General features: G+C 32.1%; 1 protein-coding gene across 3 annotated transcripts in view; it reads right to left on the reverse strand.

The window, feature by feature from the left end:
- Positions 1 to 25,876, reverse strand: part of LOC118197369 (ubiquitin-like protein 3) — a 245,347-nt gene that overhangs the window by 141,949 nt on the left and 77,522 nt on the right. The window contains exon 2 of one of the 3 annotated variants that reach the window (XM_085807566.1): positions 2,979 to 3,107. The exons of the other annotated variants lie outside the window; for them this stretch is intronic. Coding sequence (XP_085663692.1) covers positions 2,979 to 2,990 — 12 coding nt within the window. The 5' untranslated portion in view covers positions 2,991 to 3,107. The remainder of the gene's footprint in view (positions 1 to 2,978; positions 3,108 to 25,876) is intronic. 3 annotated transcript variants of the gene reach the window in all.

A 25,876-nucleotide genomic window follows, 5' to 3' on the forward strand; every position in this document is an offset into this window, starting at 1 on the left:
AAACTGAAGTGCAGGCAGTAAAGGCCAAAAACGGCACGTCCAAATATTGTTACAATAAGCCAACTACTAAATGATTAGCTATACAAAAGCAACTCTTATTTTATAATTAACTTATTGCTAATTTCTATAAATACAACAAAAACCATGTCGATTTTTTGCGGCTTAACCGCACTATAAATATAAGGGACACAAAGTGAACTAGTATTAATAAAATAGTTATTTAATATGTAACATTAGGTAAGTAGTTACAGTTGCAAGAATACATATAAGAATATCTACTTATTCATATAAAATAAAACTGAATAATGCATATTTTTCTTAATAAGGCCCACTTCTAATTCAGTTTGTATCGCGCCAAGCGTGATGTTTGTCGAACACTTAAACTTATTTCCGACACTTGAATGCGCTCGACTTCTACAACTTTTCTTTCACCACGAAAGATGGAAACACGATATCCGAAATTAGCCAGATACAAATCATGAAATTAGCGTGAATGTCTTTTCATCATACAAAAGCTTGACTGAAAGCTGAGAAGCTGAGAATTGACTGAAGTGGTGGCCTAAATTATCGACATACCTTAAAATTTTAAAGCTTTGAAACATCTCAAGTTTATAAAAATATTTTTCAATAAATGAAAATTTTTATACATAATTCGGAATAATCACAAATAATACTTATCAAACAAGAAATTATAACGCCTCATATACTTTGGTAGCATAAAATAAGCTAGACGTTAAAACAGTATTTAAGGAATTATCCTTAAGTCTTAAGGCAACACAAAGTGCGGAGATGGGTATAAGAACGCTTTATTAACTCAAATTAAAGTTTACAGATGGCACCGATTCCTGCTTACAAAAACTAACACTTTTGGCGTAACTCCAAAAAGGTAACGAAGTAACTTAAAATTAAATAGAGTTCAGTTTAGCCTAATGGCTTTACAGGTAAACCTTACGCGTAGCTTGGCTCTGGAAAGTCAGAATAAACAAACCTAATGGAAAGAAGTGCTCATCGCCATAGAAATCTAATCGCTAATCTCTTCTTTCTACCTCATTTGAATACATGCGCTAACATTTACATTCTGGCAAAAAAGCGTGAGTTGAAAGCAAAACGATATGAAAGGTTGCTTCAAAATAAAATTAACTGTCAGGTAAATTTAAGAAATCCCCACAAAGGTCTAGTGGTACTAAAACTCTGCCGAGCTTCACATCTTTTGTCAAATGGTAATAGCCAGGATACGTCCTCTAGTGATACTTTATTTTACGCAGACTCGCTCGCTGTTTCGTCCCAGACTCGCTCAGTCTAGAGGGTTATGCAGATTTTAGGGCAAACGGCGTAGTTTAAATTGAGAAGAATTTAATCGGCACCATTTCTAGTACACACGTAACTGCTGTTGCCGTTTCCAGTAATAATACTTAATAGACAGAAAAGCTGCTGATCAGAACATACGAGAAGCCAGACATTTGGCAAGGTTTGGTAATTGTTCGACTTCAGTTGAGTTTTACTATACGACTCAGTTGGCGTTGTAACTTCGATTAGAATAACTGGAGTTGTAGACAGTTAATCTGTTATGAAAAGTTCCAACTAGCTGCTTCAGGCAAACAGATTTAAACTTCTGGTCGCACTACATTAAACTATCAAGCGGTATGGGAATAAAGTTTTAAGTTAATTTTCACATTTTGCTGCGTGTTTATTCAGTAAATCTGGGTTAAGTTCTGTGATGGAGATAACCTGCCTGAAATAGTTGGAGTCTAGCCAGTGTAGTGACAAACACAAAGTTTTTATGAAAAACTTGTTTAAGCGGATAGCTTTCAAACACGTTCTTTTCATTTATGAAAGCGATGCAAACAAACCACGTTTTCACGCGCCGTAAAAGTAACAGTTACTGAAAATGAAAGACTGGAGATTGTTCAAAATGGTTACTGGAAATGACAGATTGAGAATGAAATGTTACTGTAAACGAAAAATTGGAAAAAATGGGAAAAAAGGCTGTTATTTTAACCTTTTTAAAACTGTTCAGCAACTCGGCAAAAAAAAAAAAAAAAAAAAAAAAAATGAAATGAAAAATTAAACAAAAGGAAATCAAATACTGACAGAAAAATATTATTATGAGTTCAGTGAAAAGCAATCAAAAATTTATTACTGTAAAATGTTAGCATTTGATAAAATACTTCACCTTATCACTGAAACATAAATATGACTACCGATACACACGGAAGTACAGAAAGAAAGGTTACGCAAAGACAAGAATATGTAATAAGCAACTAGTGCAGACGTAGAACAAAGTATTCAAATAAATATAGCATGCAAAATAACGTATAACGAAGGTTAGATTAGGTTGCTTAAATATGGAAAAGAACACGAGAACTATCTACTTAAGGGGACGACTGTCTTGATACAGGACGTTCTAAGAGAAACTGGCTTCTACTCAAGTTACATATGGGAGAAAAACCAATCATGCGGCCAGCCCGTTCGCGAACTACCAGTATCTAGCGGTATTTACCATTCGCTCACTGGTTGGGATAATGAAAGGACAAACACATGTTAGAATTTCTTTGAAAAGCTGTCTTTCACCTACGCAAAATAAAGCGTTGTTAACAAAACATTGAAAACTCTCTAATATACTCTCGTCTTGCATTTTATGTTCTCATCCGAAGTAAGGATACCGTCTTCAGCTAAATTAGGTAGTAATATTAATAATAATAACTAAATAATAATAAAAATTTCATGTATTTTCTATGACAGGATTTCAGTACATAATGCGAGAATAAAAAAACTGCCAGTTAGCGAACGTAAATATTCTGCAATATAATTAAAACTTGAGTCCAGCCAGCACTTATTTTGATCCAGTAAAGTTCAAAATTTGTCAGTATTTCTGTGCTCAGAAGTAGAAAATTTTAAAACTTCAGTATACACATATGAATAAATCACTTTAAACTTTAATCATAAAAAAATCGAGTTTCTTCCACACTAGGGCTTACTTTTTTCTTCATGCATGCGGCCACCGTAGAAGTTTGTGGATTCTGTTTTTAAAGGTTGCAGGTTTTCAATCGCGGCCTTGCATTTCAGTCAGATCAAAATTTTGGCAGCTCACTTCATTTTGAAAATGCCTGGAAAAATAAATTGTGTTCCAGTACTATATGTGCTCAAAGTAAATTGCTTTCAAAAAAGTAGCGTCAGAAAAAGATGAACGAGAAGCTTAACTGATGAACTATTTAAACTTTCTCACAGACAACAACCACCCTTCCCGCCAAAAAAATAAATAGTTCGTTTACGCAAGAATTAACACCTTCAAAATTAAAGATCTAGTTTTTAGGCAAAATCTCTATTGTATAATTAAAGGATAATCAAACTGAAATAAAAATGAGTGCAAAATTATTTTCAGAAATAAAGACACCATGGCAAAATCATATTCCTTGCAATTACTTAACAACATAACAATTTTCAAACTGCGTGAAATTTTTTAAAGGAATTGCAGAGTAGAGTCATGTTTCAAAATGTTAAATATTATAGCGAAATGCTGCATACATTATACCATGCGCATACTCTCACATTGCCTGAAATTAATTCATAATGAAGAACTGAAAATTTATTCGTATGCTTGATTCCATTTCTGCCAACTTAGTAAATGCATATTTCATATCACGTGGTGAAAATATACTTCGGAGAGTTTCTTATTCATGAGTCTACATGATTTCATAGGCCTGAAAGCAAAAAATTTATCTTAACTGTTACATAGAAGTATTATTACAATTCCGATGTTTTAAAGTATAATATAGTTTTTTGAGATTATACTAGCAAGTTCCATCACAGAATATAAAACCTTGCCAGTGTACTTAACTGAAGTTCATATATACAATTAACAATTGATTAAAGAGAAATCAAATTATAAATTGTTTGAAGAGACTTAAAGCAGGAAAAAACCGTTTATTGAATAATACGAACATCGTCTAATCTACAAGATCAACTTTAGATGCTGCATGCACTGTCATTCACTACAATTTTATGCAAGCTCAATGCACAAACAAGAAACAACGCTGACGTCACTTACAGAAGTGGTAAAAAGAAGTCATACACGCATTAGTTACTTTTGAACAGACTAGGAGTCAGTAACGTCACACAAGAGCAAACTTGTAGCGTAAGTAATGATTGATTGATTCTATGTTATACAAAAAATATAGTGTCTAGAATCTTGAAGATCTGCAATGCTGATTTTAGTAATAAATTAAATTCTAAGCTGATCTTGAAAATTTGAAATGCAAAACATGCGTTCACATATTGTATTAATATTAAAATAATTTGTTTTCAAAAATGCGCATCAAGAACATAAGCGTTTTTCTTCATTAAAAAGTATGATAATCAAAGAGGATTTGTTAATAATTCTGCTCTCTTCTTAACTATAAAAACTGAGCTATCTTTCATTTGACGAGCTGTATCCGGTACATCAAGCGAGAAAGTTTGACTCAGAAATATTAGAATAAATCTGGAAAGGTCTAGAAAAAAACTATCTCTCGTTAAAACAGCACACACTCTTAATACTTTCACCCATCTTTACTTATTTTTGTACCATATTTTCAAGTTTATAAGCAAGATTTCGATGCAAACTGAAGTTTCCAATCATTTTCTTAAATTCTGATAGCGTAGGTAGGTAGAAATTGTATAGTGGTGACCATAAATGTGTTCTAGAATATATAACACAAACGTGAAGTTATTTATTGAAAAATTCGATTATTTTGATAGCACTGATTTCTGTTACCTTTATGAAATGTGGTTGTATATTTAAGAGGAAAATGCAAAACAAAAAAAAAAAAAAAAAACGGAAAAGATTATTTATATCATGTACAGTAGTATGGAACTTGTTCTATTCAAATAGATGTCTTAAAGCAGCAATTTTCAACTAGCAGGCCGTCAATATGAGGTCTTAAAATATCCTTTTTCTGGAAATTGCCAAAAGGTTATCAAAATTGTTATTATTATTATTAACTGCAGGCTTCCTCCTATTTATTTAGTTTCATACTCTTGACCATCTCTAAGACTTACTGAAAATGACGCTAATATCACAAAAATTTGTTTTTGATGAGTTTGTCCTATTCGAATATGGTGAGCTATTCTGATGGGCATATACAGAATTCTAATTCACTTAGTACTTTTTAAGCCTTAAAATTAAGGTCACAAATATTTTTAAAATGTATTTAAAATAGCATTTTAATCTTACATATACTTACAGACTAGGCATTTTTCCAGAATGCTGTTATCAAAGTTATAATTTAAAATACTATCTTGAAATAATCCAAGTTACTCTTACAACTATACTGATATAATCAAGTTTGTTATTTGAGGACCTATTCTCAAATTTACTGTACGAAACGCTTTACGGTCCATGGCACCAACACATATGCTAAAATGGCCCTCCATGGTTAGCCATTAAACGACTGATTTAAGTTAATTTTTTTCCGCATAAAACTTGACTAAACTATTATTTTATCGCCTCCCAGCTTATTAATGGTCATAATGAAATATGGAAATCTGAATACCTGCGAAGAGGTTTAAGCAGAGATTCCTATGAGATCGTGAAGTAAACAGGTAAATATTCTGAACATTTAGAAACTTTTCATTTATTTTAACGAAAATTTAAATATAGGTAAAAGAGAGTGATTCATATATTACATATAGTGATATATATGATAAATGAATTCATCACATTTTTCGCAATTTCTGCAGTTTACGGACCTGTTTTCGGGAGTGTAATGATTTTTGTCTTCAGTGTTTTACATCTTCTCCGTGTATAATGTAAAATGATAGTTTTTCTTTAAAAAGGACTCCAGAATCATGAGCTTCCATCAAAAGCAGATATCTCTCAAGTGCTTTTTTATAAGCAATTACACATCAATTTATACATCCACAAGGAATGCAAAGAATAATGGAAAACATTTACAAAGTTACAGTATTTATGTCCTCTACTATTTCACTTAATTCCGTTTAATAAGACGCACTATTAATTGTTCTAAAGCTACGCAATCGAGAACTCACACCAGATATTTGGAACAATGGACAGGAGCATAACTTCGAAAAACATCTAGCTCGACTAATATGAGAGTTCTAATGCCATAGTTGTTAACATTAATGTACTCCACTTGATAATATGTGATTAACGCTTTGTGCTAATACATTCACCTCTAGTAGCTCTTTGAAGTCGTTAATATTCAGAAAGGTTTGAAATCCATTCTATGCAATATTCTCTCTCTGACCAACCCTAGCGTTCAAAAATAGAATTAGATATGAACGTAATTTCATTTCTGCAAACAGAAATAAAGCAAATAATTTCTGAATACCTCTTAACGCACTTAAATCTATTTTTAGACAAAAATCGCAAATAAATGATACTGAACATAAGCCATAAGAGCTTAATCAACATTCGATATAATTGAGTTAAAGTTACAAGCAAATATTCAGTACTCTAAAATAATTTAAGGACCTCTCAGAAATGAAAACAATGCAGGAGAAAAACATTTTTTGCTCTTAAAGAAAAGGGGCCTGTATTTGATCCCGCTTGAAATCGATAAAAGTTTTAATTCAAAATCTATGCTAAACTAAGGCCGCTTTTTTTATCTAATTTTCAATTTTACATTAGCTTCTTTTTCTTCTTATTAAACAACACAGGTATTCAATTACAGGTACATAATAAATGGATAGACAAAACTACTACAATAATAATTTTTATCTCTTTAAAATCTCCTGAAGTGAGTGGAACTTCAAACTAGAAATGCTAAAAAAGATGTTTTACTGACAGAAAAGATCCTGGAAACTATTTTTGTTCATACTAACACTTGTAGATTGATAAAGAGTGTCACTAACAAATGATAGAAGGAAAAACATTCTTTTTCACGTTTCAGTGAGCTGAAGAGTCATTGTTGATGTATTCTAGTTTTTCCCTCTTTTTCACGCATAAGTAATCACCAATGTTATCGTATTCCAGTTCACTCAAATCTAAAGTTAGTTTCGGTCAAACATAACGTAAGTTGATTTATTAGCAAAAAAAGGGTTATTCTTTTCAAACCATTTTCGGATGATTTTGGGGAATCATTAGAAATCAGATTTCCCGAGGCAAAATTATCATCAGTTATTCGTTTCATTATACCATTTATTTGTTTTAAGGCGAGAGAAAACAATGATCTGAGAATTACATATAAGATTTTAATCTTAAGTTTGAAAATGTTGATAGAACCACTATGCGAGTTTGTTGAAACCTTAAATATGTTCAACAAACATCTTTAGAAGCAAACCAGAATGCTACACTCATATGCATCATAAGAGCGATTATTTTTACGGAGAGCATGTATTTCTTGACGGCTCAAAATTAAATATCTTTGAAATATAGCATTTTGAATTCTTAACAATAGCATAAAGTGGATAAGTCTAAATAAATTGCACAGATAAATGCACGCACATAAAAATGAATATTACAAGGATGGTATTCAAACTGAACGGCTCATTTGATTTAGATTAAAATTTAATTACTTCTTTAATCGAGATTTATCAACGTTCCACCAGATTCTAATGTGAAATGACCAAAATATTCTCAAAGGTCCAATAATATGTACCATTATTTGCTGCTTAAATACAATGCATAAGGATTTATTCCTTGGGAAACTCATATTTTGCTAACAATCAAGTTGAGTTTATGTTTAAAAGATGCTCGCTATGTCACCTGAAGCTAATACTTAATAAAGAAGAAGAGTTAAAAAAATATACGATTACTTAAAATACACACAGATCCCCGAGTTAAGGATTGCACTCACAAATGAATTTAAAAACCTCTCATTCAAAGGCTATTTCTAATGTTACAAACAGCTTAGATGAAAGCATGCGATTTACATGTATTAGACAAGACTGTGAACAAACATTTCAGATACAATTAAAGCGTCTGTTTTTCTAATAACATCTCCATTTCAAACTTACGCAACTCAGAAGCATCATTGTCAGATTGATAGCAATTGCAATATGTTCAAATTTACATGATAAATTGTACAGCAACACAGCATAAACGGAAAATTATTGAACTGAGATCGGAGAAGTATTAGAATTAGTACGCTGCAAATATTTTAACTGTGAAGCAGCTTACGGAAATAAGATTTAATATTAATGAATGACGTAAAACAAGTTCATAACGATTTGCAAACTTAATTTAACAGAACGCGCGATGACATTAAGTCCAACAGGCGAAATGTTATTAATTTCAGGCTGAAAAAAAAGATTAAGCATTTCTCGCTAACTAAACGAAATAATTTAGGTCAAGATTGATTTTGTTTTTCCTAGTAATTTGTTTCTGCAGAAAGGATGCAGCCACGGTTTTCGCTTCCGCCCATCAGAATAATAAGATGAAGGAAGGTGACGAACCAGATGAGTATTTTTTTTTTTTTCCTTCGAGCAGCTCCAAATTGAATTCTCGATAAAAGCAAGCTTTAGAAATACTTTCTTTTTAGTACAGCAATACTTGTTTTAGTACAACAATACTAGATTTCGTCAGTTCAACGAAATTCTAACACCGGGATTAAGATTTTGCGTGGAAACAATATATTATTTAAGCATGAGGAATACAAATAATCGCTATTATAATAAGTCTCAGTTTTCATTTCAAGTGTGCCATTACATATAAAGGTAAAAATACTTCGGGTACAGTCGAAATATTTTTGCGGCACGTATCTAATAGTCGTTTAGCTAAATATGTCTTTTTCCTTAAATTCTTATGCCTGAAACACGTCAAATCCTTAAGTATTATAATATTACGTAAATTATCTAACAATAAGGAACATTAAGTTTTCACGTAGTAACTTGAATTCAAAATGGTTGATAGTGCAAATACATTAGAGATTTTTTTAAAACATAAAATGGTGAGCAATTGCCTATTAGACAGTGGTCACTTTTAAGGCCAAAAATGGTGGCCATTTTATTGTGGAGGTACCTAACAGGCGGCCACCGTTGCCTCATGTGAAGGGGCGGACAGTTAAACCATGATTTCTTCGAGATTCGAACCGCGGCCCTTTGCTACTGGAAAAGGCTCCCCTAACCACTATACCCTCTGAGCAGCCAAACACATCATAGTACAAAATAATTGCAATTGGCAGTACTTCGAATTTCGAGAAAGTGCAAATATTTATACGAATTACAAAGAAACTGCGTGTTAAAAAATACTAGGCAAAATCAAGGCAAAGATTAATTATCATTATCATGTGGATGTAACACTTCCTTCGTAATACGTAAATTCATATGCCTTTCCTCTTTCTTAGGTGTAAATTAATAAGGTTTTGCGCACAGAAAAGAAAGAGGGAACTTTTAAGGCTGTTAAACTAACGACCCTTCTTTTCAGTCTTTTTTCAGGAGGGGGGCTTCTTTCATTCGATTCAAGCGCTAAATATTAACCGAAAGTAAGTGATTAAGATTCTGTATAGTGTCAGATAAGAAATAACTTATGCGAGTTTTCTTCTGTTCTTATAATTTATATCTTATATTGGATAGATGAAAATGTCTTCACAGTTATAATCTAATCAAAAGTTTCACATTTCAAATTTGTATGAAAACTTAAAACTTGGATAAGATTTAGAAGATGAGATACGTAAGGACGACCGGCTGAGTCGACATGCGAATTCATGTTTATCATCAAAAATGTTTTGCTGTGCTTCAAAAGACGAAACTTTGCTGAAGCTTGATTCTTTGCCAAAGAATATGTTTCATCTCGGAGGGGATATTTTTGTGACTGTATCGTGTTTCATAGGGTTTGACTTGTTTTCACGTGCGGAAATATGTGACTGATGAGAATGATCTGTTACATCCTACCAAAGATGGAGTTTTGCTGTCTCCATTAGTATGGAAAGAATTCTGCGATCTTGCAAATACCTTTGCTTTCTTTGAAGGCTCTGACAGTGTTTCGATTGTAAAGAAAGATGTATGTGTTTCGAAACAAAATGTCAAATGTGAAATAATTATATCACAACAAAGGTTGTTTCAAAAAAAAAGATTTTAGACTGGAATTCGTACCGGAACATGTTCTGTTGAGGAAAGAACATTTACTAAAACTTGACTCAAAATATACCGAAATATGTGCCGTCATAAAAGAAACTCCCCCCCCCCCATTTCTAAAACTCTTAACTATTTTGTGAGAAAGCAGTTGGTTGCTGATATACATTTTGAACGTGAATATGCTGGTGATCCTGACCGTCCATATGGATTTCATGAATTGCAGGACCCTTTGTGTACGTGTATTGAAAACTTTATTATTTCTAACAAAATTACAGAATTTTTGTATGTCTTGTGGCCAAGTAGGTTATAACAATAAGCTAGGACATGAATGCTTATCAACAAGCCGTGCCCAAAAGTGTGACAATTATTTTGACCAAGCTTTGTTTACAGTTAATTGGACTGACATAGCAAAGGACTTTATTCTTCAAAATAAAAGCAATATAAATGTTAGTAAACCAATTGTTACTGATGACTTTTTTGATGTTATTAATGTAAATGATATACTTTCAAAGTTTGTATGCAGGTGAAGAAATTGATTCGTTTTAAGATTTTTTTAATAGTACTTTTTTAAAAGAAATAAATATCAGGTTTTTAAATTTTTATATTTGTTTATATTTTCTTTTCAAGAAAATTTTTTTATCCTACTCAGGTTTTGTAATGAGGTATTACAAGATTTTACATTTCATCGAAAATTATGCAAAAGTTAACTGCTCCTAATGAATGGGATTTTCTCCGCGTGTATATTGGGTATTGGACATTTCATAGCATTTTCTTCCAATAGCTCATGGGACTAATAATATATAGCATAATTATTGAAATTTTTGAAAATTCTAACTGAAAGTTAATGTTAAAATTAGGTTGAATCAGTATTGAGTGTATCTAAAGTGCTGATTGTACTATGAAATAATTCACGATTTTGTGTGTATACTCATAAAGGGAGCTTCAGTTTTTCCCACTCATAGTAAATCTGAAGCCGATAAGAATCTGTTAAGACTCATTCTTTAAGTAAATATAGTTGCTTTCTATTGCAAATTTCTCTAAAACTCGTTGGGAATTTTGTGTAAATAACTTAAATTCGGTAAAGTTTCTATCCTCATTTGAGTAAAAGAGAAAATATTCTACAGTAGAACATGCATACTTCATATTTAGTTCCTAATATTATGTTAATAAAACAGTTCTAAGATGGGTATTATTTACTAAAGCAGTATGAAGCAGTATGTAATGTAGAAAAATTTGAATTAATTAGATAGTCTTTGAAGTTTTCGTATCGAAAAATGGTAACATTAAATTAAATTACAGTTCTCGCACAATGATAAGAAAATATATTATTATCTGGCTGTAATTTTGTATTGAAAAGTTCTTATTTCTATACAGAAATACTGCAATGTACTTCTAAGTACTACAGTTACCTTTGGAATATTATGATGAGAATGAACAGCTTTCGTTGTGAATGAAGTCTGCATCAACATGTACCGGATAACTATTTACCAAGAAAAATATTTGATTCGTATGGATAAACATCAAGTGATTTCCTTTTGTGAACTATTTCCTGGAAAAATATTACATTATGAAGTTAAATTTCTAGTATATATAAGCCTTATTTTATTTTCTATTTATCTACAAACTGCATGTACTTTCTTTTATGTAAAATGGGTTCTCCGTATTCCTTTGTAAAAACGAGTTACAGTTTAAGAATGGTATTCAGGCAATGAAATAAATCAAATATATTTTCTATTTATTTTTCACAAAGCAAATAAATTACATAAGGGAAAACATTCCTGTCCTAAATATTTAAAGTTTAATCTTAGAAAACTGAAGTGAAACATTTTAATCTTCGTAAAGCATATAAGAGAAACACTTTCTTCATCTTAGAAGGTGCGTAAAGCGGAACATCTTTGAGTTAAAAAAAGCTTTTTCAGCTTTAAACGAAGTTGAAATGGTCGGTAACTTAAAAATTTTAATGCATTTTAATTTTAGTATGACTTATTATACGAAAGACCACACTTTCAAAAAAGCATTATTTTAATTAAGCACTGGAGCCACACAATTCTGCGCATATGTATAACATTTTTATTTATCATGAGCATGACACATAATAAGTAAATAAAATATATTTCACAAAGTACGAAATACATTTCTCTTTTAACCGGTTGTCTATAATGCACTTACTTATACTAAAATATTCTGTTTCGAGACTGTATTCCACACTTAGAAGGAATTTGATAAATCAGAGTGATTTTGTTTTCTGAAGATTCAGGTTCAGAAACATTACTACTCAAAAGCAAAAAGGTTAGAACGATAATGAAGTATACCGTAACCAATAAAAAATGTTTTTCTCCTTAAAACATTTAAAGTGAAACGTTTTCGACCTAAAAAAATGACTTTTTAACATCAAAGTGTAACTTTTTCCCCTTGAATTTTGAAATTAACATGGGTTTTCTCAAAGACAAAATAAAAGTGGAGATTTTTCTTCCTAAAAATATAAAGTGAAACTTTTTCGACCTAAAAAAATCCAAACGAAGTGTAATTTTTCTAACTACATTTTGAAATTAACATGGGTTAAAACTTTAAGTGAGCACCTGATCTTTGCTCTTACAAAAGTTAAGTAGAATTGTAGATTCTACGTAAGAGCGAAGATCACTTAGAGTTTCAGGATATTGCAGGCATGTTTTCTTCGCTGGAACCATTTTATGGAAATCTGTTAAATAGTTTAAAAAAAGGAAATCACTTGATGTTTATCCATATGAATCAAATATTTTTCTTGGTAAATAGTTATCCGGTACATGTTGATGCAAACTTCATTCACAACGAAAGCTGTTCATTCTCATCATAATATTCCAAAGGTAACTGTAGTACTTAGAAGTACATTACAGTATTTCTGTATAGAAATAAGAACTTTTCAATACAAAATTACAGCCAAATAATATTATATTTTCTTATCATTGTGCGAGAACTGTAATTTAATTTAATGTTACCATTTTTCGATACGAAAACTTCAAAGACTATCTAATTAATTCAAATTTTTCTTCATTACATACTGCTTCATACTGCTTTAGTAAATAATACCCATCTTAGAACTGTTTTATTAACATAATATTAGGAACTAAATATGAAGTATGCATGTTCTACTGTAGAATATTTTCTCTTTTACTCAAATGAGGATAGACACTTTACCGAATTTAAGTTATTTACACAAAATTCCCAACGAGTTTGAGAAATTTGCAATAGAAAGCAACTATATTTACTTAAAGAATGAGTCTTAACAGATTCTTATCGGCTTCAGATTTACTATGAGTGGGAAAAACTGAAGCTCCCTTTATGAGTATACACATAAAATCGTGAATTATTTCATAGTACAATCAGCACTTTAGATACACTCAATACTGATTCAACCTAATTTTAACATTAACTTTCAGTTACAATTTTCAAAAATTTCAATAATTATGCTATATATTATTAGTCTCATGCGCTATTGGAAGAAAATGCTATGAAATGTCCAATACCCAATATACACGCTGAGAAAATCCCATTCATTAGGAGCAGTTAACTTTTGCATAATTTTCGATGAAATGTAAAATCTTGTAATACCTCATTACAAAACCTGAGTAGGATAAAAAAAATTTTCTTGAAAAGAAAATATAAACAAATATAAAAATTTAAAAACCTGATATTTATTTCTTTTAAAAAAGTACTATTAAAAAAATCTTAAAACGAATCAATTTCTTCACCTGCATACAAACTTTGAAAGTATATCATTTACATTAATAACATCAAAAAAGTCATCAGTAACAATTGGTTTACTAACATTTATATTGCTTTTATTTTGAAGAATAAAGTCCTTTGCTATGTCAGTCCAATTAACTGTAAACAAAGCTTGGTCAAAATAATTGTCACACTTTTGGGCACGGCTTGTTGATAAGCATTCATGTCCTAGCTTATTGTTATAACCTACTTGGCCACAAGACATACAAAAATTCTGTAATTTTGTTAGAAATAATAAAGTTTTCAATACACGTACACAAAGAGTCCTGCAATTCATGAAATCCATTTGGACGGTCAGGATCACCAGCATATTCACGTTCAAAATGTATATCAGCAACCAACTGCTTTCTCACAAAATAGTTAAGAGTTTTAGAAATAAGAGGGGGAGTTTCTTTTATGACGGCACATATTTCGGTATATTTTGAGTCAAGTTTTAGTAAATGTTCTTTCCTCAACAGAACATGTTCCGGTACGAATTCCAGTCTAAAATCGTTTTTTTGAAACAACCTTTGTTGTGATATAATTATTTCACATTTGACATTTTGTTTCGAAACACATACATCTTTCTTTACAATCGAAACACTGTCAGAGCCTTCAAGGAAAGCAAAGGTATTTGCAAGATCGCAGAATTCTTTCCATACTAATGGAGACAGCAAAACTCCATCTTTGGTAGGATGTAACAGATCATTCTCATCAGTCACATATTTCCGCACGTGAAAACAAGTCAAACCCTATGAAACACGATACAGTCACAAAAATATCCCCTCCGAGATGAAACATATTCTTTGGCTAAGAATCAAGCTTCAGCAAAGTTTCGTCTTTTGAAGCACAGCGAAACATTTTTTATGATAAACATGAATTTGCATGTCGACTCAGCCAGTCGTCCTGATGTATCTCCTCTTCTAAACGTGCTTTCTTGCGCGGAAAAATCTTTTTATTCATACACGGTTTGGGGGTTACGGAATTAATAATACCATCGTAATAATTAAAGTCCATTTCAACACACGAACGCTTCCCTTGCGGAAGGAAAATTTAAGGGCCTTCTTTTAAGGGCGACTGAGAAAGAGGAGACCCAATCGCCAGGAGCTGTAATGAATTGTTGTCCAACAAGTCTACGAACTCTCTATACAAGGTTAGAGATAATGTTTATCTATAAACTTACTAATTGCTGATAGCATTCTCGAGAGGTTTTATTCTTGTTGTATTTTGATTTTGAATTTAAATTATTTTAGCAGTACTAAGAATTTTGGGACGGCTAGCTAGATATCTTTTTTTTTTTTTAGTTAAATTTCGCGTGCTATTGCAAACGGTTCGCCGAAGTTATGTCTTGTGCCAGCAAAATCGCAAGTTTCAGCATCTCTTATACTTTAAGTCTGAAATTCACAAGTTGAATTGAAAGCGAATTTAAATTTGGCTGTTTTACATTTTTGTTGCTTATTTAGAAATTTGATTTAAAGTTTAGTTTAGTTGTCTGTAATGAAAACTACCCGAAGAAAATAAGGAAAGCTGAAAAATATTTCGAAATGCTATCTCCAGTTTTTAATGCAACTTATTCAACATTTCTAAGAAAAGAGATACGAACAATCACACTTTTAAGTTCCGCATGAGTTCGTTAATTATTAAATGAAATTTATATTACCTTCTTTAGCAAAAATGAACTCACTTTACAGTTTCTTTAATCAGGAATATATATGTCATATGATAGACATGATACTTTTAATAATTAATTAATGATAATTAATTTTCACTAAATTAATTAAATATTAATCGTCAAACGGTGTTAGTCTGGTATTTCCGATGACAACTTTATTCCTATCGTTGCTTGGTAATACACAGAAACCAGTGTTTTCGAAATTCCACATACAAAACAAAATTCATTAATGCTCCTTTCAAAACTATTGACAGAAGAGACACTGTATTGAACAATGCTTTGATTGCAACTCGCAGGTTAGATTCTATTATGATTTCCCGAAATTTCCTGAATTTTGAAATCCAATATGAAAGGCATTTCCAGTAAACCTTGGAAAAAGAAAGGTTACGAATGAACACGCATCGTATTGATTCAATGCAGATATTTGTGGAATAAAGAGGGTAAGAAAAAGCGAACATTTACGATAGATTCCGTTTCAACAATAAATATTTTTCCATGACACCATTTATATACGCGTGATTCGGATGCAATGAAATGGCAATAAGCATTCTGAAATCTCTACTCTCTGATTCTAACAATTTAAATAACACTAACCTAATACTTTAATTTCTAATACTTGTTTTTGGGGGAGGGTGTTTTGACAGTAAAACAGCCTGAATAACTTATAAATATGCTTTTGTAATGATAGTATGAAAATATCATGTTCTGTTAATCTGTGGTTCTAGGTTAGGTTATTTGAATATGGCAAAGCACACGAGACCTCTCTGCCTAAGAAGAGGTATGCGTTCATAAGACTTTCTAAGGGGAACTGGCTCGGATTTACGTTACGCATGCAAAAACCACGAAAACCAAGCATGCAGCCGACCTGTTCGTCAGGGTTAAGAAAACCAAGCATGCAGCCGACCTGTTCGTCAGGGTTAATATGTAAGTGAATATAAACTTATCTATAATTTTCAAATAAGAAAGTTAAAGGCATTTTTTTTTCTAATAAATTAGTTTCCCTTTTCAGAGGTAAATTCTTTATGACCTGTTCATTCTCCTTTTAAAAATGCTTGAAACATACACTTTATGAATATGGCTTTGCTATTATAAACGGCTGGATACTTGCAACTTTATGCATTTATCGGGAACGGCCGATATCCATAAGTCATTTAATTGCCTCTTTCCCAAAAGCGTTGCCCAGGGTGCACCACAAGGTACAGCCGATTTTGCATCCGCGAGAATTGGGAGGCTCAGTTCCTATTTTAATGAAGAGCGCCTCGGGGAACTGATCCGAAGGTCTCCCGCGCCTCTTCCACTACCACCAGGACTCAGCTCGCTAGTATTTTAAGTGCTCTCATGCTGCACAGATATTATACAGTTAAAAATATCTAAGTTAAGTTGTATCTAATCCTGTTTCGGGATTCGAACTCGAACCCAAAGATAAGACATCCAGCATCGCTAAGCACTATAACCGGCGGCTTTATGAATATAACAATATTATAAGCACTATACCGGCGGCTTTATGAATATAAACGCAAACACAAGCATTAACCGTTTCAGGAGGAAAAAGCATTACCACGTCAAGTTGAAATTAAAGAAAGATGACGTATTATTGCCATTAACTTTCCCGTTCTCAGTTAGGCTATTAATACCCAATTTAGCCTTGTAGCTTTGGCACTGTATTATTTGTATTATTCCTTAAACTTAAAAAAATCTAGATTGCAAGCCTTTATCTCAGTGATAAAAACTGCAAAGAACAGCAGTATTTTACAACTTAAGTGTTCATTCTACCGCAAATGGGCTTATCTTCTAGTTGTTAACAGAAATGGTGCTGAAAGTGATATTTTTTAGAGGATGACATAAAAGTTGTTTTTTCGAGTGTAACAACTGCAATACAATAAATGTAAGTCACAACAATTTTCAAGCATTTATATAACGTGAAAGCTATTTCTTTCTACCCCACCTATTAATTTTGTAATGGGCATGATAAAAGTGTGGATTCATCTACTGACAAAACTTCTACAATTTAACCACTCAAAATTCATTCTCATATTTCAAGGCAAGATATCTTTATAATCACCGTAATCATTCGCAAGCTAGGCCTAAGAGATTTTACATCAGAGGCCATTTCTCATTTACTGCTTACCTGATTACTTTTTCAACCTTTGACAGCTGTTAAGCATGAGTTTTTCCCAGTAATGGCCGAATGGCTTAACGCTAAACATCGGTAGTTCAATGGAGGTTCTGTTCTCGGCAAACTGGTTAATTTGGGATTATTATGGTTTTCACCACGTATATCGAGAATACAAGCTAGTTTATCTTAGTTATCCTCCACGAAGGAAAGGAAACACACAGCAGATTGCATTCAAGTACTTTGCATTAACTAATCAACCATACTCATGAGTTTCATTTAGCGTCATCATCATTCAAAGTTTGAAATTAATTCTTCAGGTATTACAATTCACATGTTGCATTTTGAATCCTAGAATCGCTATTCTTCTGGTATTAGAATTCACGTGTTGCATTTTAAATACCCAAATCGCCGATAGTAATTACGCTAAAACAAGATTATGGCATTTTCCCCCACATCCGACTGCGATGTAGTCGGCAGTATATCTACTGAAGACTCCAGGAAGTAAAATTATAATGACCATTATAGGAATAAGAAGGTCTGTCTTTGTTCGATTCTCAGCAAACGTATGATGATTTTTCGAAATCTCCCTCCCCACCACAAAAAATATAAATGACCTAATAGCGGTGAAGCAAAATATGGTGGCCGATGGAATTTTATCGCCTATTCCCACTCCAATGAGAAATATGTAAAGAATTCAAGGTGTGGTTTAGTTGTGAGTACATATCGCTAAATTAGGTTTTGAATTCAATTCCCGGCATGTGGATGGATAGTTTGTTCATGAAAACCTGATAATTCTATAGCGCAAAATAAAAATAATGTTGATCTTTGCGAATCCACTAGGCTATTTTAAAAGCGAGCTATTTTCCCCCATAGTTGACAAACCTTTAAACTAACAATAATAATACAACCGATAATTTGTTTCTCTTGCGTAACTTCTCATTTAAATCTCTTAAAAGCGAAAGTTAAAAGATTGCGCTTAACAGATAATTAGAAAAGACTTAAATTTCAAGAATTTGTTGTATATCTTCCATTCGAAGAATTATGATACGAATTTCCACGTTAAACTTACTTTTTTTGCTTACTTCTAAATACCTACATATTCTTCCCAAAATTTCATTACTGTTTTATAAATACTTTTAATTCCATGAAATCAACTCACTACTTTTACTGAACTAACATAAATCATTTTAAATATTTCTGCATATGGCAGTTGAATCTGGCTAAACGAATCGCTCGGGATAGATGAAAAAATTCGTTTAATGGGGAGGCACTAAAACAGATATACAAATCTACAATAAAATATAAAACATATACAAATTTGCAATAAAATACAAACATTAGGCACCCGCGAGGAAATCAAAAATGATTTATATATAACGTAAAACATTGGAATTTGAAAAAAATTTACTTATTTACTTAACTTTCTACGAAGTTACATAACTTTTATGTTTTTTTTTTTTTTTTCCTTTTTTAAAGGGAGTAAGTCTTTTAGTAACATTTCTCAGTGATACCAATAGATCGCATTCCATTGCATATTATAAAGCAAAAGTTTAACTTTTTTAAGTGAATTACTGATCATGCTTGATGTCACTTTATAGAGACTTATACATTTTTTGGGAGCCAGGAAAAGTGCTCTCGCCTGAACTAGAACAAACGACCTTCCCACATTTAGCTAGAGGTGCTAGCCACTAACATCTTCAGATCTCACACAAGGAAATGCGATTATTCCTTAAATTCTCACCCCACCCTCTCTTCTCTACAGCCCCCTGAGGCAACAGGCCTGCTATTATTTATGCTTACGCTGTTATTGCGTGTCCTCTGATAGGAAAAAGAATACTTTCTGTGCAGTATGATCAAGGCTCAGGAGGACATTACATGGGCATACAAGACCCTTGAAGGAAATATATTTGAATTGCGTTGCTACAAGGGAATATTATATCATAAGCTTAAAAGTTGCGCTGCATAAATTATAGGATTATTTACATCAATTCTATAGAATCACATACTGTGCCAGATATTATAGGAACGTTTTATAGCATACGTGCAAGTATCAAAATAATGTTTCACGTAACTATTTACAAAATAGCGGTTTGGATAAAATGAAGAAAATACACACTTAATAGATTAAACGTTAAGTATGAGCACTGTACTTCGCAACAGACAGTTCTGAGTTAGAAGAAATACGATGTGCGAAAGATCGAACCTATGTAAATAGGCTTGTGTACGGCAGTGTTCATTGTACACTTTGGTCAGCATGGAACTTTCTGATTTTAGGGTTGACAAGACTATTGGAAAATAGTCGTAGGCGATACACCCTATTTTTCTCTCTATCCCATTGCCTTTGCCAGGTGCTGTCCGCATTAATTTTAAGTTTCCTTTTCAGTGTTGATTCCGGGTTGGGAAAAAGCGTCCGTATCCGGGAACGCGTATATTGCTGCTACCTTTGTCAGCATGCTCACCTTTTCATTTTCCTCGTACCTTACATGGGCTTTGATCCATTGCAGGGTGATGAGACCATCGCTACTAAGGAAAAGTTCTCTAATACTAGTTCACTTTAGAGGCGCCACCACTTATAGCTTCAATATTACACATGATGCCTGTGCGCTAGACGTGCTGTCTTTTTTTTACCTTGACAGTTGTCTATCTATAGCACATATGCTGTTTTAATACTGGACATGTTGCCTGTGCGTGTAACTATTCTAAAACTTTTTAATGCTTTGAGAATTACAAATAATTCTGTCTAAAAGACAGAATTAAGGTTTCTTAGTGTACTTGATCATTGAAAAATATAGTTATTCTCCAACTTCGTGCAGAAGGCACTGGCTGTACTGTGCTCAGTTTTTCAGCTATCGTTACATATTATAAGTTCTGCTGACCCTTTTGCTGTATCACTCATAACGGCTTCATAGTTATATTGTGCAGGATGAATTTTTGCCGATGGTGCTGTCTTCTCATAGTCAGTGTTCAGGTAGGTGGCATCGTGTGTGATGACGTCTACTCTTAATTTTAAGACTTTTGCCCCTATGCCCCGTTCTTGCGCTACCAGATATATTGATTTGAGGCCTGCACGACTGAATGTTGTATTTTTCGGCGCAGTCCTGTATACTCTGGTGATTAAGAGGTCTATCCGCCTTAGTAGACTGACAGCTTTCTGACTTTATGTCCATTTAATGGGGTACACCAAGCTGAAGCTGCTGCATCATGGCAGACTGTTGGCCTTGTCACCGTGTGATATCACATTTTTAGAAGTGCTGAGGAGACGCTCCAGGTTATCCCCTGTCATCCGAAGTAGACTGTTGTACTGCCGAGAATTTTATATTTCAGGTATTCTGTATGCGGAATCCAACAGAATTTATCATCTAAAACAATTCCAAGATAATTTAACATTTTGCTTATCATGATTGAGTGCGCTTTAATTTTGAAAACTGGAAAAATGATTAGGATTTTGGGATTTCCACTTATTATGGTAATCGTTTTTTCTTGTTGGAGAATATCAGATGATATTGAGCAAATTCAGGTGGTGACAATTATCGGCCACCATATTTTAGTTCAGGCGGCATAGTAGATACGTTCAGATATTTCGTGCTTAGAAATATGAAAAATGGACAACGCCTTCTTTGTATTCCAGCTACGGATCTTCGAACTGCCAAATGGATGTTTTAACCACTTTGAGCACGGCAGCATGACTAGGAGAATGTAATTATTCCTTACAACTTTATTCCTACTTGTATATGATATGCAGTTTAAAGGGAATTTTAAATTAGGCCAATTTTTCAGGAAAATAATATAATTAAAAAAAATCAAAAGTGCACAAATTTTTGATTTTTCAGTTATGCGCAAGATAGAGAAACATTACTCTTCACTTTTGTCGACGCGACTGAAAGACTCTTTAAATAGAGAAAAACGTAAATCCGTTTTCGTTAAATCCACATTCGATGGCATATCCAAGTACTTTATTTTAAAATGCATTTATTAATATGAAAACCGAATAATTTGCTTAATATATATAATACCTTTTGCAGTTTAATTTAGTTGTAACATTCCATTAATCATTAAAAGTAATTATCCTTAATCAGCATCAGTCTATTCCCTTAGGTGCTGTCGATCAGAACTGGGATGGAAACAGGTAAATGTCTCTCGTGAGCTTTGCCTTAATTAAACATTTCAATCCAATATAATAGCAGTGTCCTTTTGAAATATTATCCAAAGAGTCATCTTCGTATATCTCAGCAAATTTGCATTTTGCAGAGTGAAAGTTGCTTAATCAAAACCTCCGCACTTCTTCAGCTTATTTCCTGGATCGAGGAAAATAATAAATACGATTTACAACAATAACAATAGTAAAATTCTAAAGAAATAATAATAGTTCAAATAAATAAAACTTCGTCTGCGACACATAAAAATAATTTTCTAAATTTTGAAATTAAAAATAGTAGCGTCACACAGTGACATTTATACCCAAAAATCATCATAAAATTCTTATCCATAATATGTCACTCTATCTTCCGCTCCCTTAGTGTTGAAGGCTATGCTGTTTTTTTATTAAGTACTACTATTTTTTTAAATAAGAGGAAGCATTATCTTTGTGTGGCGCAGCAACTATATTAAAAACCTTCATTAAACGGAGATCACTTTCATTGATCTCATTAAAAGAGCTTTTACAAAAATAATCTTTATGCACTGCAATAGAAATGGATCCATTGGCTAAAAATGAATACTGTGTTGAGTAAACCTGATTATTATATTGGAAGAATCAGAGACTAATTGGGAGAATTACACTCTAATTGGAAGATGATAGGACTAAATTAAGATGATATCTGGTTCATTATCCAAAGTAACGTTAGAACGTGTTTTCGAAATTATACCAAATAAGGAGTATTTCAATGCTAGACAAAACAATTTTGAACCGCTCTTTGTATATCTTCTGAAACATTCAAATCTAAAAGTTATTAGTTGTTTTCCAGAAAAAAAAAATTATTTAAAATGGTAATTAAAATAATCAGGAATACAGAATGAAAAAGAGTATAATTTCTGTGAATTTCGAATTCTTATTAGTACTAAATATATGCTAACACGCTGAAAGACATCAAATACTTGAACATAATAATCAGTATATGAGACATTATTAAAGTGCATATATCTAGCCATGCAATTACATTTAAAGACGTTTGCTTAAAGGAACTAAGGAAAAATAACTATGTTGAGTTAAATACGTAATAAACGAGACCCTGTTGAAGAATGCTAGTCGTATTTCAACAAGCAGGTTGTATTCTAAAAAATTCTAATAGCTATACACTTCTATGACGTAAGAAGTACAATTTAATAAGAAATAACAAATTTTTAAGAATAAATTAGCTCGCATCTTTCGAACTTAAATGAGGTTTAATACTTAAATTAACATCTAAATCAGTGGTCATCAAACCATTAGAACTTCACGGACCACTACATATATAATTTTATACTTGGCAGACCACTAGTGTGAATTAAAAAAAATTTAAATTAGACCTTAAAAACAACATATTAATACGCAAAACCAATATTCAACTTCCCATACATGTAATTCTAATTTTCATTTGTTAATATAATTTTCGAAACATTTGGTGTTCAGCAGCATGCTTTTATGGAAATTCAGGCTACGCCCCTGATTATGAGTAACAATTAAAAAACTATTAACATCTAACTGATACACACATTTTGTTCACATTGAAAAATTATATGAAACGTACAAAAATCTTACCTTCTTGTGCAGAAAGCTTCACGTTTCCATATCACTGAAAAGGGACTTCACGAAAAGCAAGAACAAATCGACAAACGCAAAGCAATATCAATAAACTGGAAGTGTTATGTTTAATTATTTTAAACATAATAATCATCGCTTACTCAGCAATGGTGCTATTGATCAACAGTTAGACAAAACAGAACCTTCCAGTGATGCAATTATAAACATGCCTACAGACACGGAGGAAAACTGTGTTATTAACGACAAGAGTAGCACATGTTTGTAATTCAAAACGAAAGAGAATTCCAGTTCGCCCTATTATTGATAAAAGTAGCATATCCATGGATGCCAACTCTCACTTTGAAATGTCGCAAGCTACACCTGCAAAAGTAGCTAAAACGTCGCTAAATTCAGAAGGAATTTCGCTAAAAGTAGTAGCTAAAAAAAAAAAAAAAAAGTATAATCCATATTCCAAAATAGGTTTTGTTACTCATCATTTTTTAAACTGATTCTTCATAAAAATATAAATAATGTCCCAATTTTAGGCGGATCATCAAAACGTTTTCACGGACCACCGGTTGGCGACCGCTGATCTAAATATCCCCTTTTTGAATGTCCTTTAGAAAACTTTCAAAACAATTTCAAAGTACATGATAAAGGATAATACATGATAAACATACATGATAAAGGATAATAAATGCAATAATAGTACAATGTGATAAAATTGTGTTTTGCATAACATTAATATTAATATGCACCTATCAAAATATACAAAAAGAAACAAACACTGTAGTGTTAAATGATTAGAATAGTACACTTAATCCCACTTGCTGAAGCTATTATTGCAAAAATGATAATTTTAAACTCATTTCAGTAATCCATAAACAGCATTGGCCTAATTTTTAGCTTTTAGCATACATTTTTATCTTCTTCTTCTTCAGTTCATATATCATTTCAATTAAATATATACACCGTGCCCAGAAAAGTCTTTATGCGGCCTTTACGATTCGCAATCGTTTATTGTATACATAAGATTCTTTCCTGTCGATCTCATTTCCATTTCCCTGCCAGAATGTAAATTTCTATCTCGCGCGAAATTTCAATGAGGTAGAAAGAACAGACCATTTTAAAAGAAGGTTTTAGAGGATAGAATTAGTGTATTATTTTGTATCGATTACTATTTTGTGGCTTTGAGTTATTCTTCCTATTAGGCTTGTTACGCCGACCTTAGGTCAGAGCCAGTTTGCGCGTTGGTCTATGTGCGAATCCCTTATGCTAAAATTACATTCATTAGTTTTAGTTCATCCAGTATCTTTAATTTAAGCCAAAATTGTTGGCTTCTTAAATTACGAGTTGGTGCCGTCTGTTGGCCCATAGACAACTCATAATATTATTTGCATGAACAAAACACAAAATATATTTTTAGTTTAATAGATTTTTGTACTATTATTACATTATGATTTTAAACTGACAAAAATTCATAAGGCTAACAATATATTTTTAACGTTTCAAAACTTATAAATTATTTGTGTGAAAATTCTTTCGGCATATTACTTGTAACAAAATTTTAAGTTAAAAAATGTTACACATTAGAAAATCAAAAAAGAATATCAGTCAATGACATTTAAGGAAGAAAAAAATCAACTTCCAAACATTTTAATTATTTTTAACAGACCCCCTTAAACTAAGAAGACGAAGACGTCAAAATTTTATGTATACTATCTATATATATATAAGTAAGAAAAATAAAGAATATGTAAAAGATTAAATTAGCTGCGTAAATTAATTCCCCTTGTCTATTCTAAAAATAGTAACCGCTCTCTGCACTGCGTCATTTCTAGATTAATCCATGTCATATGACACCTACAGAACTTTGGTGATGCAAATGGAACTAAAACTCTAAGAGCCAATACTATTTTTATAGCAATATTAACTATACAATCAAAGTGCATTATAAATCAAAACTAACTCAGTCTTTATTAAGATTTCACCCTGAACATTACGCACTCGCTTTCTACGCTTTAGGCCTAGCTGGACTGCAGTCTGTTCCTCCTTTATTACTGCACATTTATCTAAAAATGTAAGCTTTTTGGAATAGGCGCAATTAATGTGCCAACTTGATTGTCTATATGTATACAATTTTTCTTCAAAGAAGTTAATATATTCCATAATCTACTATATGCTCTTTACGGTCTTAGATAGGTTTTAAACTTCTTCTTAAAATATATATATATATATATATATATAAACCAAGTATAAAATTTTCCTAAATATAACTTAGAAGAATCGGGAACCGTAATTTTGTAAATTTTACACAATTGATTTTTTTAATTTAAAAATGTCAAAATATGAGTATTAGTGTCAGTTAAAAAATTTTTGTAACTGGAAATGCATGTGTATGGCTTATCCGCGATTCCAAACATACAGGCCATAAAGGAATTTTTATGCACACGGAGTATAAAATTATGAATGCAAAATTAAAAATTCGTTAAAATTGTTTCTCATACATCACATGGGTGAAATGCTTTTTTTTAAGTAAATCGTTAGAGATTCGAAGTATATGGATGCACCCACTAGCTTCTCCTACACAGGAAATTCATCTTACGCATCCTTT

Source organism: Stegodyphus dumicola, chromosome X1, assembly GCF_044657685.1.
Source record: "Stegodyphus dumicola isolate Sdum_Otavi_A_Nest chromosome X1, ASM4465768v1".
Taxonomy (NCBI): domain Eukaryota; kingdom Metazoa; phylum Arthropoda; class Arachnida; order Araneae; family Eresidae; genus Stegodyphus; species Stegodyphus dumicola.